Genomic DNA, 17,138 nt, shown 5'->3' with positions numbered 1-17,138 from the left:
ACAACTGTCACCTAAACTGCTGGAATTTCAAATACAGTAAAAGCTATTCTACTGCTAGGCTCATCCATTTCCAAGGCAACCCACTTGCAAAGGATTTTTCTCTAGGACTCAGTTGACTTTAGACCAATCCAGTGGAAAACAACTATTCATAGCTATAATTTTCTAATTTTGAATACACCGAGCTTTGGAGAAATGAATAATGGAATCCTCCAGGACTTGATTGCACCCGATCAAGTGCTCATTTTCAGCCCAACCACTCCACTATTACAGCTTCGTGATACAGTACAAGGAGAGCCAGAGCAGGAGTCCAAAGACCCCGTGCCAAGCCTGACTCCTCCAGTCCAGGATGTGTGACCTCAGGCAGGTTGTTAGCCTGTGGAAGCCTCTGATTCGCATTTCTAAAACAGGAATAATGCTTGCTCTAATTGCATCAAGGGTTAGGGCACAATTGGATTCTGTGTATAAAAACCTCCATAAGTTCCAGAGCACTACACAAAAATAAAATGTTTTGCAATGTATAGTCAACTCAGCTTAGTCAACTCTCTGAATGCCCTTTGAACTGAGTACAGAGGGCCCAGGGAAAACTTTCAATGCCGTCCAAAATAACTTTGATGGAAAAAATGCAACATGAGTCAAAGAAAGAAAAGGCAAAGTGTGAGAACATGAAAAGTGACATAAAAATATATATTTTGCTGCAGTCATAAGGCCTTCCTGGGACCTTTTCTGATTTCTTTTTAGGGAAAATACACATTTCCTGATCACAGGCTTCCAAAGTACAGTGAACAAAAATCCACTGATGTCCTCAGTACATAAAGATTTCAAAATTCCTCCGGCCAAACAAAATCTCCTTTTGTACCGGACATTTCTCTTCTTGCCCTGGCTCTGGCAGAATAGGCTAACAAACCAAAACCACGGTCTAAATCGTCAGGGTGAGACGCCATTCCACGCTCTGGTGATATATGTAAAGTCACCTTGGAAGGGAATCACTGAATAAGCAGAAGCAGGGCTGAGGTTTTTCTACCCTCTTGACCCTGTCACTCAATCCTCCTCTTCCTTACATCACGTAAGTGAGAGAGAGAAAAGGCATGTGTATGATTTAAAGTCGATGCTCCTGAAACATTTACCCAGACTGGTTTGCCCCTCCACCCTTCTGTACTCTAAACTGTAGACCCAGTATCCTCAGGGGATGATCCTGACTGCCAGTGGAGTACCACGTCAAAACGGACAGTCAAAGCTCAGACTCACTTGTGGCTCAAAAACAAACGCTTTCTTTGACACACTGATACAGTAGGAAGCAGTATTTGCAGAAAAGAAGGGAATGACACATAAGCAGAAGTTAGAGGTGATTCGGAAGATAAAACAGCATTGGGAAGAAAATGTGAAACTGGAAAGCAGAAAGTTCGGCTTTTAAACTTGGGTTAAAAATTGATGCTTTAAACGACATGGATGGAACTAGAGGGTATTATGCTAAGCGAAATAAGTCAATCAGAGAAAGACAGTTATGATATGATCTCACTGATATGCGGAATTTGAGAAATAAGACAGAGGATCATAGGGGAAGACAGGAAAAAAATGAAACAAGACGAAACCAGAGAGGGAGACAAACCATAAGAGACTCTTAATCTCAGGAAACAAACTGGGAGTTATGGCTGGGTGATGGACACTGGGGAGGGTATGTGTTGTGGGGAGCGCTGTGAATTGTGTAAGACTGATGAATCACAGACCTGTACCCCTGAAACCAATAATACATTCTATGTTAATAATAAAAAATAATAATTTAAAAAATTAAAATTTAAAAAAATTTCATGCTTTATATATGCAACTAATGAATCGTGGAACACTACATCAAAAACTAATGATATAGTATATGTTGGCTAATTGAACATAATAAAAAAAATATAAATAAATAAGTAATTTTTTTCATGTTTTGTTAGCAAAGAAAGTCACCTGATGTGGGGAAGTGTTATTCTTCACCCCTCCCCCTTTCTTTAAAGTTTTTATTTTGAAATGATTCTAGATTCAGAGGAAAGTGCAAAAGCACTACAGAGAGGTTAAAAATTTTTTTAAAAATTGATGCTTTAACTTACTCCATGCTTTTGGCATTCTACATGACTAATTATTAACCTGAAATTGATATCTTTCATTTTCTCAAATACCAGTCCAAAAAACATGAGATTATTTTTTAGACGGAATTCTTCTCAGTGAGGCCTCCCCACATTCAGGCAGTGTTGATGGCATGTCTTAAACAAAAGTACTGTGAGGCTCATCATGCTTCCTTGGGGAACAGAGCGTTGTTTTATGCTCTTCTTTTTACCTGCTGTAGTGTTCTTCTCTTCAGGGTTTACCACATTTTTCTTTCTCATCCTTCAGATTTCAACTCAAGTATGACTTTCTCAGAGACTTCAGTCATTTTCTGACCCCCCCAAATTCGGTCAAATACCACTATTAGATTTGATTGTGCCATACGTGCAAGTTAACATTTAGCTGTGTGCGTATTTGATTAGTAAGAATCAATAATGATAATACAAATTGAATGTGGATGTGTACAGTGTCTTTCCAATTTCATTCACTCTAGCATGAAGCTGTGAAAAAGCCTGATCCAACCTTTTTCACAATCACTGTAGTGTGATGGTTAAGAGCCTTTGCTTGGAGTCAGAGAGACCCCAGTGTCCCAGTAATGCCACTCGCCAACCATGTAATGCCGGGTGAGTCGCTCACATTTGCGAGCTTCAGTGTGCTCAAGGCCCAAGAAAAGGATATTAACCTCAGAGGACTTTGATGAGGAAAACTAAGGTTATATTTTTTAGGTACCTACAAAGGACCTAGACCACAACTCATGTTCAATAAATATTAATTATTGTTATTATCAATATTTTGTCAATGAAAATCAGATTCATTCTTATTACTTCTTGTAATCCTCCTTGATAAGAAGAGAGAGAGAAAAGGATAAATAAACATAAAGAGACCAACCTAGAAAATGTAAGGGGTTACTCAGGCTCAACAGTGATAATGACAAAGTTAAGAGGTGTCAGGTCTTCCTTCCTGGAAGTAAAAATCACATGACTTTTTTTTTTTACTATTTACAAAGTAAATAATGGATCTAAAATATTAATTCACCAATACCCATTAAAACGTGTGTCAGCCACCTATCTCTTTCCATCAGAAAACGATACATTTCACCCAAGCACCAAGTACACCTAAGCTTACATCTCATTGGTCAGGACTAGTCACGTGGCCACCTCTAGCCACAAGGAAATCAAGGTTTTCAGCTGCCACAATGCCGTCATGAACGAAATTGGGATTCTCGGGATAAAGAAGAAAAGGAAAATGGATATCAGGCAGGCTACTAAGCAGAGTCTCCCAAAATGGACTTTCATGGTTATTTAAGCACAGAGAGAAAACCACCATATCCTTTCCGTCTAAAGGGAAAACGGATATTCTGGTAGAAGCACCTTCGCTTGTTCACCGTCTGCGTTGCTCCTGGATAAAGAGGCAGGGAAACCTAAGCAGCTCCTCACCCTCCCTCCCTTACTTCCTGACCCACTCCTGCTGCACCAAGGCCCAACGCAGGGCTACTTCTCCTGCAAGGCCTTCTCCCGCTCCCCTGCCTAATTTAGGCACATCCTTTCTGCTCTTATACCACCTTGGGTATAATTCCACAATAGCAATTATCGACATTCTCTTAGATTTCTCTGATTTGTGCCATTTTCCCCACTAAACTGTCAGGTGTTTTTTGTTTTTTGTTTTCATGAAATTTTCATCTCTGCAGGCCCATTGTCCAGGACTATGAGTGAGAAGTACTCCATAAATATTTCTCGGATTGGATCAAAATGAATTAAACCGAAATGAACTAAACTGATTTACACTGTACCACACTGAAGGCTCAGGGATGTGGCCACATCTCTTTCCTCACCCTATTGTGGTGGCTAACGGGGTGCCTGCCCAAGTACCATGAAGATTGATGACAAGCTTACAAGCTTATGCTTCATAGGAATAGATCATGTCTCAATGAGATCATGCATTCGCGTGGCTTTCTGGCCAAAAAGGAGGGTCAAAAAGCAGTTACATTAGCTTATTTCCTCTCAGGGGAACCATGGAGAAAGGAATAAAAGTCACTGTTTACCAAACAAAAGGCTGAGAAACATTTTTCCATTTAAGAATATGACAAATTAGTGAAAGTGACAAAAATAAATAAAAACCTACCACATACTCAAAAAGTTGCACAATTGCCTAAAAACCAAACTGCAGTTACGAATATGCTGGCATTTGGCACAGAGTTCAGGATTTCAAGGAAGCAAGCCACTCTTTTATGAACACTGAACAGGAATGTCACAAGCAGCTTTTGATTAACTATGATTGTCACAGTATATAGGAATGGACTAACATATGGTGTTTTTAAAATAAACTACTAACCACATCCAGTGGTTTCAATTAAAGAATGGTTCATTGCTTACAAAAATTCCCCTAGACCCAGCTGTCTTCCAAAAAAGTCCCATTGCCTCACTCTGAATTTCCACTGTCATCAGGCAGATTACTAAAAGGCCAGTCTTGGATTCGGTGTGGACACTCAGGGTAGCCTCTGTATAAAGTAAGTACCTTCCTTCAGCTTTGTCTTGTGGCTGAACAAATCCTGGGGGTCATCTCCTATAAGGAGTCTAAAATGAACTGCAGAGTTATATTAAGTGACCTGCTAGAAGAACAGAGAATATTTAAAATATTATTTTTAGAATATTTAAAATTATTTTATTTACACTATGGTGTTTTGGTGTAAACACACACACACACGCCCTACAACAAAAACAAATATGAAGAAAAAGACAACTATAGCTATAAGGCAAGGCCCAAGCTCCTTCTAAAGAGGATCATCTTGTTGAGAGGACTCTAAAACTAATACCAAAAAAGTAATGTAAAGATAAAAAATGAAAGGCAGCTAGAGAATCACGGTAATCATTACATAATCATGGTGAAAAGCGAACCCTAAGGAACTAAAGATAAGTCAGGTGGAGGCTACTCGAAACCGGTTTGAGGAGAGGATGTAGAGACCTGGTCCAGGTAGGTGATGGGGCTCTACTTTGAGGAGCGGTGACACGTTACCCTTTGCCACCAGCCCAGGGACTTTTCTGTTCTTCTTTGGTCTCACTGCCTTTCTTGATAGTCAGAGTTCCTCCGCCTCCTCTTTCTGATAATTTGTCATCTCCTCAGTCTCTTCTCACCTTCAGTGTCACTCAGGTGCGCTCTTCCCCCAATCCCCACAACTGCCCAAAATAGAGAACTCAACGATGTTTTTAAAACTCAATTGTTATTTAAAAAGAAATACATTCTCCAGGTCGGTTTTGCTTATACATTGCCCTTGACTGATTTCTTTTTCATCTGAACTAGTATGAGCCTTCTATTAAAATAAATGTTCCCAGTCCCACTCTGGAAGACAGTACATTCTCCCCACCCACCAGACAAGAAGAGCATCTCTGGCACGTGTGCCTGCAGACAAAAATATGCAGAAAAGCTCCTCAAATTTATCCCATTATATTTACCACCTCGGTGTTTTTACAAATGTCAGAAAGAATCATAAAGTAACAGAATAGAAGGAGCTTAAGGAGAATGTAGCATAGACAGGTTTCCAGCCAGTTTCATGGGGGAATAAAATCTGTAAACCTTCCAAGTTTGGTGTGAGCATGCAAACAGTAGGAAAAGTTTCCTTGAGCCACACTCTGCACACATACTTTCAAAAAAACTCTGATTAGCATTTGATCTAAATGAAGTGTCCAGTAGAACACCAGCTATCTACACTTAACTCCTTTTTTTTTTTTTTTTAGATTTTATTAATTTGAGAGAGAGTGAGAGAGAGAAAGCACAAGCAGGGGGAAAGGGCAGAGGGAGAGGGAGAAGCAGACTCCCCGCTGAGCAGGGAGCCTGGCCTGGGGCTTGATCCCAGGGTCCTGGTACCGTGACCTGAGCCGAAGGCAGATGCTTAACCAACTGAGCCACCCAGGCGCCCTTAATTCTTCTTAAACTAGAGTATCTTTTGCTCAAAATCTATGTTTAAGAATTGGAGTAAAAAGGGAGAATGTTCACTGTTTTTGGGTGTGGCCATCAATACATAATAATCCAAAAGCCTTTTTGAAATTTTTCGCTTGTTTGTTTCCTTGGTTTTTGTTTGGGGTTCTCGGCAGTTTCACAAGAAGTAACAAAGTAAAAGTTAGACAAAAAATTGATTTAAGATTTTATAGTTGCTCACGCATGTGTTCTGGGTATTGGATGAATCTGCAGTGAATTTCTAGTTATAGGAATTGCTATTCCCATGCCTTGGCAACAGAAATCAGCCTATTTTCTACTGAAAACAACTTCAGTTTTAAGCAAACACAGCTAGCCATATACGGCCCACATGTTTATTGTAAATCTGCCTTCAGAAGTCACATTTTCCATTACACCTAAATTATCCCTTCCCAAAGCCTCATAAATGAAGCAGAAGCAATTAAATATAATTGCTTTCTTTTGTGGCCTTTGTGGTAAAATTTTGATAATTTTCACACAGAATGCTGTAGCCCAATAACACCTCTACCAGCAGTGGCTTTAAGTAAGGGGAGCAAGTGCATCCTGCCTTTTTTTTTTTTTTTTTTAATGGAAATCTGCTTAACTGGCATGCAGCAACAGAATAAAAAGTTTCAGGGATGTTCTTGTTTCAAAATCACTAAACCATAATTCTGAGGAGGAGATACAAAGGTCATCTAAGTTCATCTCTGCAGCAACATGGATTATTCTGTTTATCCGTAATACATATAAATAAACGACGCCTAAGATTCTCTATGTAAGACAGTCCACAAACAGCCCTGATGACACAGTAATTAACAAATCTCACTATCCTGAAGTAGCCTCTTTTATATACTATCCTCACTCACCACAGTGGAATACGAACCCAAAACGAACAGTCATAAGCAGAGGCAGGCTTATTCCAACTCAACATGCTATATGGTTCTTTAGAGAAATGTCTTCTTAAATTATATTTTGCATGCTTACATTAACCTGCATATTTTCACACATTTTAATATTTTCCCATGAGAAAAAGTACATGCAGGGTAGCACTTTTATTTCTGTTTTGAAAACATACAATTTCTATTTTATTTATGTACTAATTAGTCACTGCGAAACAAAGTTGTAGAACTATATGACATGAGCAAGATCACTTTTCCTGGTCTTCTCTCTTGCCATTTCACCATCATTCAACTCCCACTATTGCACAACACTGGTGATTTCTATTTTAATCACACTTCAGTAAGATTTAGGTTGGAGGGGTAGCATTTTTTAACTAAAGTAAGTCATTAATACTGAATAGTCACATAACCTTTCCTCTTCAGTTTGTATTTCCTCAGACAGGCTGGAATATTTTAAACTAATTGGTAATATCTGGACATTTCATTTATGCCTCCAACGCAAAGGATACACTCTTTCAGAAAATGAGCATGAGCTATTGCTCCTGCCCTTGAGGCTCTAACGATGCTGTTGGAGAGATGACACACTCCTGAACGAAACATGGGAAGTGTTACCAGTCTAAATACCAGAATGTGTAATGCAGGTCAGCTCACAGGAGCTCAGAAACTGGGAAAGTTGTCATAAATTAGTATTAATGTAGTCTTTAAGGACTTGAAGAAACAGAGCAAACCTATAATTTTCATTAAATAACTTAAAATATTAAAATTAATAGAGGAAACCCCACTACACTATCAGTTTCCTCTTAATGTGTAAGAACCCCAAGTTCGGGACCTGCGTTAAGTAGTGAGCCGCATTAGAAGAGTTTTGCTTGCTTGCTTGTTCACTTGTTTAATTAAAGAGAGACTAGGTGGAAGTGAATTTAAGATGTCTGGCAGCCTTGTCTGAAAAAAGTCCCTTCTATTTCAAAGAAGAATCTGAAGGCTGAAAATCCAAATAAGAAGATGTTGCCTTAGGAATTCAAAGGGAAGGGCAGACATGAGAGGCTGTGAAGGAAAAAACCAATAGGACTCAGTGAGTGGCTGGCTATGGAAGAAAAAGAATAGGAAAGAATCAAGGATAACTGACATTTTTATTATATAGGCAACCAGGATAGTAGGGACTCCATGCTCACAACACCTTCATAAAAATGTGATTAAAAAAAAAATCAAGTAACACTCCCCTTGCATTGGAAAGTTATTAAAAGAACCCAACATTCCTGCTTCCAGATTGTGGTCATGGAAGAACTCCAGAGAACTTATTTGTAGAATATACCCATGGTCTCCAATGGTCCCTCATCCCAACTACTTCTGCATCAACAGTTCAAACTCATAAAGTCTGGAATCAAATCCCTGGTATCAAGAACACATATAGTCCCTTAAGAACAATTTCCTTCAATATGAGAAATTTCCTAAACAGAATACCCTTTCAAGAAGACCCCTACTAGGGAATACAGTCAATGATACCTAATAGTGTTGAATGGTGACAGATGGCAGCTATGCTTGAGCTGAGCACAGCACAGCATATACAGGTGTTGTACACCTGAAACTAATGTAACATGGTATGTAAACCATACTCGAATTAAAAAAAAAAAGATCCCTACCAATACTCCACACAATTCCAATAATCACACACACACACACACACACACACACATACTCACAAATATACTCACACCCTCAAGCTTCCTGTCTTATAAACTTGAACCCATACCACAGGATGTGTCCTGCCTTCAGCTGAAGTGGTAATGCCTATAGCAGACAGTCATTTACACCCCCACTCACTTCATTAAAGTATACTTCACATCTTAAATTCCACACCTGCTGGGGTTTCCCCTGTTTTCCACCCCAAGTCACAACCTCCTTTTAGCCTAGAGCACACCAGCACCTGGAGCACAATAGAACCCTCTGAGGCCTCCTGAACTCATGAGTCACTATAAATAGAAGCAACATCAACTCTCCCATGACACATGTAAACACACTATTCATAACATCTCATGGCAGGATAAAATGGAATAACTATTGTAACAGAACAGTCAGAGGCAACAAGAAATGACACCCTTCCATAGTGTAAGAACTGCCATTTGGAGGGCACGTCAAGGTGACTTCAGGAGAACTGAATTTCAGAAATTCAAAGCTCCCTGAGAGATGTATACGGTTAACTGCCTAAAGAAGACAAAAGCACCACGACACAGTCCTCCTGTATTCACCAACATCACAGAGGACTAAACAGCAATTATTTGTACCACACAAAACACAGCATTGCTGAGCCAACCCAGTGCCACCAAAAATACAAGTATGCCAAACATATTTCCTTTCTGTACAACACTGCCTTCAAGTTGCTGACCTATCCCAGCCAACAGCTCTTCGCCAGATTAATTTCACTGAGAAACACAAAGAGCCAGAAAGAGATCATTCTCATGAAGGAGCAAACAGCCCACTTGCTTGCAGGGGTCCAGAACTGGGAATTCCAACTATTGACCAAAATCAGGAACACAGTCAGCAGGCAGAGTCACAACAGGAACTACTTCTGCCCCCTTGAGAGTCTTGTTTCATTGGTCTTTTCACCTACCAGTCAGTATCCAGGTGACACCCACTAGCAAGTTTAAAGACTAAATTTAGGTTAGTTCTCTCAAAGATGCCACTGAGAGCAAGGAGCCAAGCTGATAGCTAAAGCAAAGGGATAGCCAGCGGGAATCTGTAGTAGAAAAGTCCAGAAGAGCTTAAAGGATACTGATTAGTGTTCATAGGATATTAATCTCTACAAAGTTTTAGTCTGAAGCTTTTGGCATTACCTGTGTGCAACGGAGAGGGGAAAAAATGAGCTTGTTCAGAGTAACTCAAAATAGTAATTGCTAACCATCACTGTTAACCAGATGCACTGCTCATTTAATACTCACACTATGAATTAAGCTCTATGATTATCTCCTTTTCACACATGAGGAAACTGGAACACAGAGAGGTTAAGTATCTTTGCCAAGGTTACACTGCTGATAGGAGCTGGGATTCAAACTCAGTCTGGCTCGAATATGTGTTCCTAACCACTGGCTTCCAGGTAAAATTACATTACAAGTGCCCCTTCTGAAAAGGCAAACTCTTTAAGTTTTCAATTTTTTTTTTAATATAAAGAGACTTTGTTTCAGACCTAGAGAAAAGTACTTCCTCCTACTTATGTAAGATAAAAAAAAAAAAAATAGAGAAGAGGGTGAAAGAGACAGTATAGTTCTTCTGTGTTGTGTTTTTTTCTTAACAGGGACAGCATCTACCTCATTCCACGCACATTCCAAAGATCCTCTCCTCCCCTACCATACTCATTCATTTGGGGGATATGCACATGGCATATCAAGAATAAACAATCTTACTTTATTACCTCAGACTTAAGGGTCTTGCCTGAAAACATTTAGAAATCAAGAAAAAATAGAAATGCACTAAGAAGAATGAGGTCAGGTAGAGGGAGGGCAGAGGGGTGTGCACTGGGAAAACGGGAAGTCAGATGACAAAACCCCAAATAATCTTGGCTCCTATGAAAAGGTACTCTGTTCATTTACCCGGAAGCACCAAACAAAAGCAGCTCCCCATTTCTCTGTTTCAGTTTCCTGAATATAACTGGATCACCAACTGGCATCCATTGTTCCCAGCTCACAGAACAATGTTCACTAGCATAAATCCATCAGTTCTGGTACATATCCAAGAGCTAAAAAAAGAATACCACAAGATTGAATGAGTGTCTATATGCACATACCTCGCAATATGACTCTACAACAGACAAGTCATACGTGTGAGAAGCAGTTAGCACCTCCAAGCACTGATGCATGCTCCAGCTTGTCAAGAAATATATTACACATCAGACCAATAGGCTGAATGGGATATTCTGTGTCGCTCTGTTTCCTAACATTTTACACACCTTCAGCGTCTCTGCACTCACAAAGTAGCCTATGATTCCCGCACAAATATCCCAGGACACTAACAAATGAGAAGTTCGGAGGTCAAAACCATCTGTGGGGGGAAGCTGTGGTGTGTTTCTAGGGCCTGTCTCCTCAAAGACCACCTTCCCACCCACTTTCTGGGCAACCCTCAGAGGATGGCAGCTGCGAACTTAAAAAAAAAAAAAAAGTGCATGGTGGAGGAGGCAAAAAGGATTATTTTTAAGAAAGAGCACAATCTAACTTTTCTCTCCACCACCCACTCCACACCACCTCCTCATTCCCTTGTCTCTCCTCCTGCTTGCTCTTCCATTTCACTCTTCTTCCCCAGCCTCTCGCCGCATTGCTCAGTGAACCACACCTCGCATGCGTTTCCTTCTCTGTGGCCCCAGCTGGGCCAGCGGTTCGGGCACCACACTGGGAAAGAGCAGCTGTGTAAGGACTCGGGGCTGCCGCCAAGCTCGCAGGAACAACCCTAGCTCCTCCTCAAGGCTCCAGATATGTGGGAACCAAAACCTGCATTCACTTTTTAGAAGCCCTGCCTTGACAGGAGAGCCATGAAGAAAGGAAGCAGCACCTCTGTTATGAGCCAAATGAACCTGTTAATTATGTCATCTTCCTGATGTGCCTAACTACTGGAAGATACTTGGCTTATTTCTTCTTCTAAATGCCCTTAATTATTCAATTCCATGCTTTAATACGGCTTCTGGAGCTGAGCTGCCTGAATTCTGCGTGGAATAGTAAGCATTTTAAGTGTACATGATGAATCCATGTGCCCTGTGGATGAATTTCTTCCATCAGCTGTGGGCGACAAGCAACTCAACACACTCGGGAGTCATCTACCCAAACCAAGATACCACTTTAACAATAGTTAAAATAATGAGGCACTTTCCAAAGTGGAATAATTAAAAGTTAGGACCAGATTTTATGTGGCGCGGGAAGAAGGCAGAGCAGGGAAATATAAAGATGATGTGCAAGGATTAAAAACAAGAAAATCAGCTAGATCTTTATCAATTAATGTGAACTACTCAGACCAATAAAAGCAACATTTGTGTCTTCCTCTATAGTAATCCATCCACTCAATTATTCTTCAAGAAGCATTTATTAGGCACATCCTATGTGCCAGGCACTGTGCTAAGTGCCAGAAATAGCATAGTGAACAAGACAAATCTGATCCTCTCACTCACTGAGCTAACAATCTAGCATCAACACAAGACAAAACTGCAGGCTCACAGAATCACAAGTTGAAGCAAACAGTATGAAGGAAAGAAAGAGCTGAGAAAGAATGACACTGGAGAACGTATGTTAGATAGAGTAATAGGAAAAGGCTTGTCTCCACAACATATGAAAGCTAGAACATGGGACACCTGGGTGGCTCAGTCAGTTAACGGTCTGCCTTCCGCTCAGGTCATGATCCCAGGGTCCTGGGATCCAGTCCCTCATCAGGCTCCTCGCTCAGTGGGGAGTCTGCTTTTCCTTCTGCCTGCCGCTCTCCCTGTTTGTGCTCACTTGCTCTCTCTCTCTCTTTCTCTCTCTCTCCCCCTCTGACAAATAAATAAATAAAATCTTAAAAAAAAAAAAAAAGCTAGAACATAAAGGGAAAGAAAAGCTAACCAGGACAAGAACGGGGTGACCATTCCAGGAAGACAGGACTACATGTGCAAAGGCCCTGAGGCAGAAAGGGTTTGGGTACCAAGGGACTGAAAAATCAGTGTGGCTGAAGTAAAGTGAGCAAGACGAGAATGACACATAGCAGGACTCGTGAAACACTGTGGGCCATGATGCCCAATCAAGATTTTATTCTAGGGACAAGAGGAAATTTTCAGCGGAAGAAGGGCATAACTCAATTTACACTTTATGATGATCACTGTTGCCTCTGGGTGGAAAAAGACTTGAAAGTGGAGTTTGTTGCAAATGTCTAAGCAAGAGATTCCCTGGACCAGAATGTGGCAGCAAAACTGAAGAGGAATAGACAGATTCAGACATATTTTAGAAGTAGAACCAATAAAAGTCATTGAAGGATTGTATTTGAGGGTGAAATAAGGAAAGAATCAGAGACGACTCTCATCAAGTTACTCTATTTATATACAGGGTTTTTCCAGAAGTTACAAGCATCACCTGATATAATGTCAGGCTCATGCAGGAATCTGATCTATGGGACATGGTATGCCTGTATGTGCATAAGGATCTCAAACACCTGGACCCAAGAATAACAGAAACTCTGTGTAGCTGTTCTTGAGAGACAATAATGGTATACTAGGCAGATATTTCAGTGAGTTTTCCCATAAGAATTTTATTGTCATGTTGGTGCCAGAGCCCTGTAGCTTCCCCAAAAACCTAGGGTTAAATGCCTTTCTATACCTGAGTGCAACAAGGCTCACTTTCACATACAAGTGCTCCAGATAAACCAGTGACCAATCCATTTAGTCTCCATGATAAGCAGTAAAGAAAATATAAATTTCTAAGAGGACCTTCATATCAAATTGGATGACCCAATGGGGTGCCTGAGTGGCTCAGCTGGTTAAGCATCCAACTCTTAATTTTGGTTCAGGTCATGATCTCAGGGTCGTGAGATGCCCGGGGGAACTGAGCTCCATGCTGGGTGTGGAGCCTGCTTGAGATTCTCTCTCTCACTCTCTCTTTGCCCCTCCCCTGCACGTGCTCTCTCTCCAAAAAATAAATAAATAAATAAATAAATAAATAAATAAATAAATAAATCAGCAATGGTCTTTAAAAACAATTGGATAACCCAAGTCAAGTATGTTGAGGCATATTACAAGCATAACTTATTGACTAGCAAGAAAATAACTATAAAATGCACATTTACAAATAATTTTCTTATGATCATTGAACAGTTGGGTCCTTAACAACAGTTTCTCCATATGACCCCTTCAGAAACTGAGTATACAACACAGTACAGTACACCCCAGGGAAGAGACCTCAGAGGGTAAAAAGAATGGACTGCCTTGTTTATTTTACATGCTGCATGCAAGCTGGTCCCCAACTGCCACAGAAAGCAATAGGCCCCCCGTGGTTGGTGCACATTTAGTCTCAGCACCTTTCTGATCTGTTCATTCCCTTTTACCTCTTGAGTGTTACTGGCATTGTTTCTGTTGCCCTTCCTAAAAAGCTGGTACATAATTATCTCAAAAGCCCTTGGCCCATTCGTCTAGATGAGCACCTCTCACCTTTTTAGTATTTATAGTGACCATGCACTCTCGTTCATACTCTGCAGAATGAGAGATGACTCAGAGACAGAGGGAGAGAGAGAGCGAGAGATCTACACACACACACACACACACACACACACACACACACACACACGCGCGCGCACACAGGGGGAGACCTCTGGTTCTGGCGCAGGCTTCACCAAAACAGACAGCAAATATAGATAAATAGTAGTAATTTATTTGGAAAAGGGTGTAATCTTTTCTTCCTGCAGACTGTTAACTATGACCTTTTTTTTTTAAAGATTTTATTTATTTATTTGAGAGAGAGAATGAGAGCACGAGAGGGAAGAGGGTCAGAGGGAGAAGCAGACCCCTCGCCGAGCAGGGAGCCCGATGCGGGACTCGATCCCGGGACTCCAGGATCATGACCTGAGCCGAAGGCAGTCGCTCAACCAGCTGAGCCACCCAGGCGCCCAACTATGACCTTTTTTACCTGCATTTCAAGGACTTTGCTTGAATCAGGCCCCATTATTTTAGTCAGTATATGAAGGATTCCTTTCAGAAAGGCTTTTCCCCAACATTCTAATGAAAAGTACAGAATTCTTTCCTCCTGCCCTTTGGTCCTTCCTGTCTTACATTTATTCTAATATCCTTAAGTTTTAATTTTGTGGTCTACCTCCAAGCTTTCCTCCAACCTTTGCCCTCTAATCCGGTGGTCCATCTGTACTGTTCCTCTTAGGATAGTACTTCCCTAGCTCCTAAGCCACCTGCTCAGTTTCAGTGGTGAGACTATTCAAGAGTCACAGATTCACCTCACTACACTTCACACCCTCTTTAATTTAACTCTGTAAATTCACTTTTCAACACTCCTGAGCCATTAATTCTAATTTGGCCTCTCATCACCTGCAAGGACTGAGCCGGATCTTTATCTGTGCCACCCATAGTGCATTTTATTGCAGGTTCCATATTTCTGCAACTGTAGCGAAAAGATGAAGAATGTACAGAGCTCTGCCAACATGAAAAGCTGTCACTACGTAGCTCCTGTTGGGGAATCTTCCAAAACTGGCATGTGTTTCTTTTGCTTCTCCCTTCTTCACATATTCATTCTCACTTCAGCCACAAAGCTCCCCGGATAGCCAAATATTCTCCACATCAAGAGAAGCAAAAGCAACATATGCATACACCCAAATACACAGTCCACCCTATCAACTGAATCCTTGGGTGTTTGTTCTCTGAGCTCTCATTACCCTGTTCTCAATAACACTTCTATCCAACGTATGATATTTAATATGTTCAACATTTCAAGAACTGTATCACTCTACATTCTTCTCTGACTCACAGGATGCTTTTCCACTTGTCCTTTGCAAATCATCGACCTCCTCTAAAACCTGGTTAAACACCATCTATCACCCTATCAACGTCATATGTATATATAGTTCTCATCTTGACCTACTCTCTTAAAAGAACCTATTTGGAAGCAATTCTTTGAGTCTTCCAGTTACTACTGATTACTGTACTTAAATACCATGTATAACACTCTGCCCTACCTCACGAGTCAAAACGTAGAGTACACAAGCATGCCTAAGCCTTCTCAGATCTTTTCAGAATCTTACCAGATCTCCTGCTAGAACAACCTGCTAGGACAAGAAAGGAGTCCCACAGACATTATCCTTTAAGAGGAGACCATCCCAGTATGACCGTGCCCCTCCCCATTAGTCACAAGATCCTAAAAGGTGTCTTTCCCAAGGATGTGGGAGTGAGGCGGAGAAAAGCAGCAACACCCAGGGAGTACTCACTGAGAGGTTTCAGGATGCTGCTGCTGGATTCATCAGCATTTTCCACATCTGACTTATCAGAGTAGTTCTCAGAGATTCTTTCTTTCTCCTTCTTTTCTTTGTGCCCTGTCTTTCTCTTGTGGCGTCTCCTTCTCCTGTAGCTCTTCGGCACATGGACCCCAATGTAGATGGTATGGTGACCTAAGAAGGTACACAGATCATCAGTCATTTCAAAGCACAGTCTCTGCTGCATATAAGTTTCACAAGCTCCTCAGGCCAGAAGAAAATGTCTATGGATTCATTACCACTTTATATTTGACAAAGAAACTGGAAAAATAAAATCTCTTCCCAATTTTCAGTTCGCTAGAGTATAATTCAATCCGTTGGCTGGCACTAGGATTCTGCGAGGGTGTACTCTCCAGTTCTATTCAAATAGACTCCTTTTAAAAGTTTAGGGAAACCAAAAAATACCAAGCCAGAAATCAGGAATTCTTGATTCTGGTCCTACCTCCATGATCAATTAGCTATTTGACCTTGAGCAGGTCCCTTCACCATTCTGGGCCTCAATCTCGTCATTTGTATAACAAGAGGCTTACATTGGGTGATCCCCGGAGACCTTTCCAGTTCTAACCTTCCTGAGTCTGTGACTGTACTGAACAGGGTGCTGAAAAAGGAGGCCTGGGAGCAGCAAAAAATAAAGATCTAACTCAAAGTTCAAGAAGTCATTCTGCTGGGGATAAGCTTTTGCATTAAAACTTTTTCTTTTTCTTTATCTTTTTCTTTTCTTTTTTTTTTTTTTTTTTACCAAATCAGCAGAATAGAGACTTAGAACTGGGACAAATTGAGAAAAAATAAGACATACTTGGAGAGAAGATTTTAGAAATACTCAAATGTTCACACTAGGAAACAGCTAAAATGAATGTCAGTTACAGTACCATTCTCATTTTTCTTTTTTCGTTTCTAAAAGTTTCTAAAAACTGGTTGTTGCAATGATAAAAATAAACGCAGCCCAGCAAAAATTGCCTTGAAGAGAAGGGCATGAGGAAAAAAGATTGTGAAATGCTTTTAGTTCTCTAGATGGAAGAAGCTGCAAAACTGACAAGTGATATTATTTTTACAAAATCTGATAAGACAGAAAAAAAAAGAAAGGAACTCAAAGTTCCACATCTTTTTTTTTTAATTGGGAAACTTTTACTTTCACCTTATATACAGCATAACTTCTGAAACTATAGGAGACTCTTAATCACAGGAAACAAACTGAGGGTTGCTGGAGGGGAGGGGGGTGGGGGGATGGGGTGGCTGGGTGAT

The 17,138-nt window shown here is 40.6% G+C and overlaps 1 protein-coding gene across 6 annotated transcripts in view; it reads right to left on the bottom strand.

Moving 5' to 3' along the window:
• SLC4A4 (solute carrier family 4 member 4) overlaps positions 1–17,138 on the bottom strand; it is a 340,863-nt gene that overhangs the window by 259,856 nt on the left and 63,869 nt on the right. For all 6 annotated transcript variants that reach the window (XM_027598149.2, XM_027598150.1, XM_027598153.2 and 3 more), the window contains exon 3: positions 15,852–16,031. In XM_027598149.2, the coding sequence (XP_027453950.1) occupies positions 15,852–16,031 (180 nt within the window). The remainder of the gene's footprint in view (positions 1–15,851; positions 16,032–17,138) is intronic.

Source organism: Zalophus californianus, chromosome 2 (genome assembly GCF_009762305.2).
Source record: "Zalophus californianus isolate mZalCal1 chromosome 2, mZalCal1.pri.v2, whole genome shotgun sequence".
NCBI classification, from domain to species: domain Eukaryota; kingdom Metazoa; phylum Chordata; class Mammalia; order Carnivora; family Otariidae; genus Zalophus; species Zalophus californianus.
This window is presented reverse-complemented; position numbering and strand designations above follow the sequence as displayed.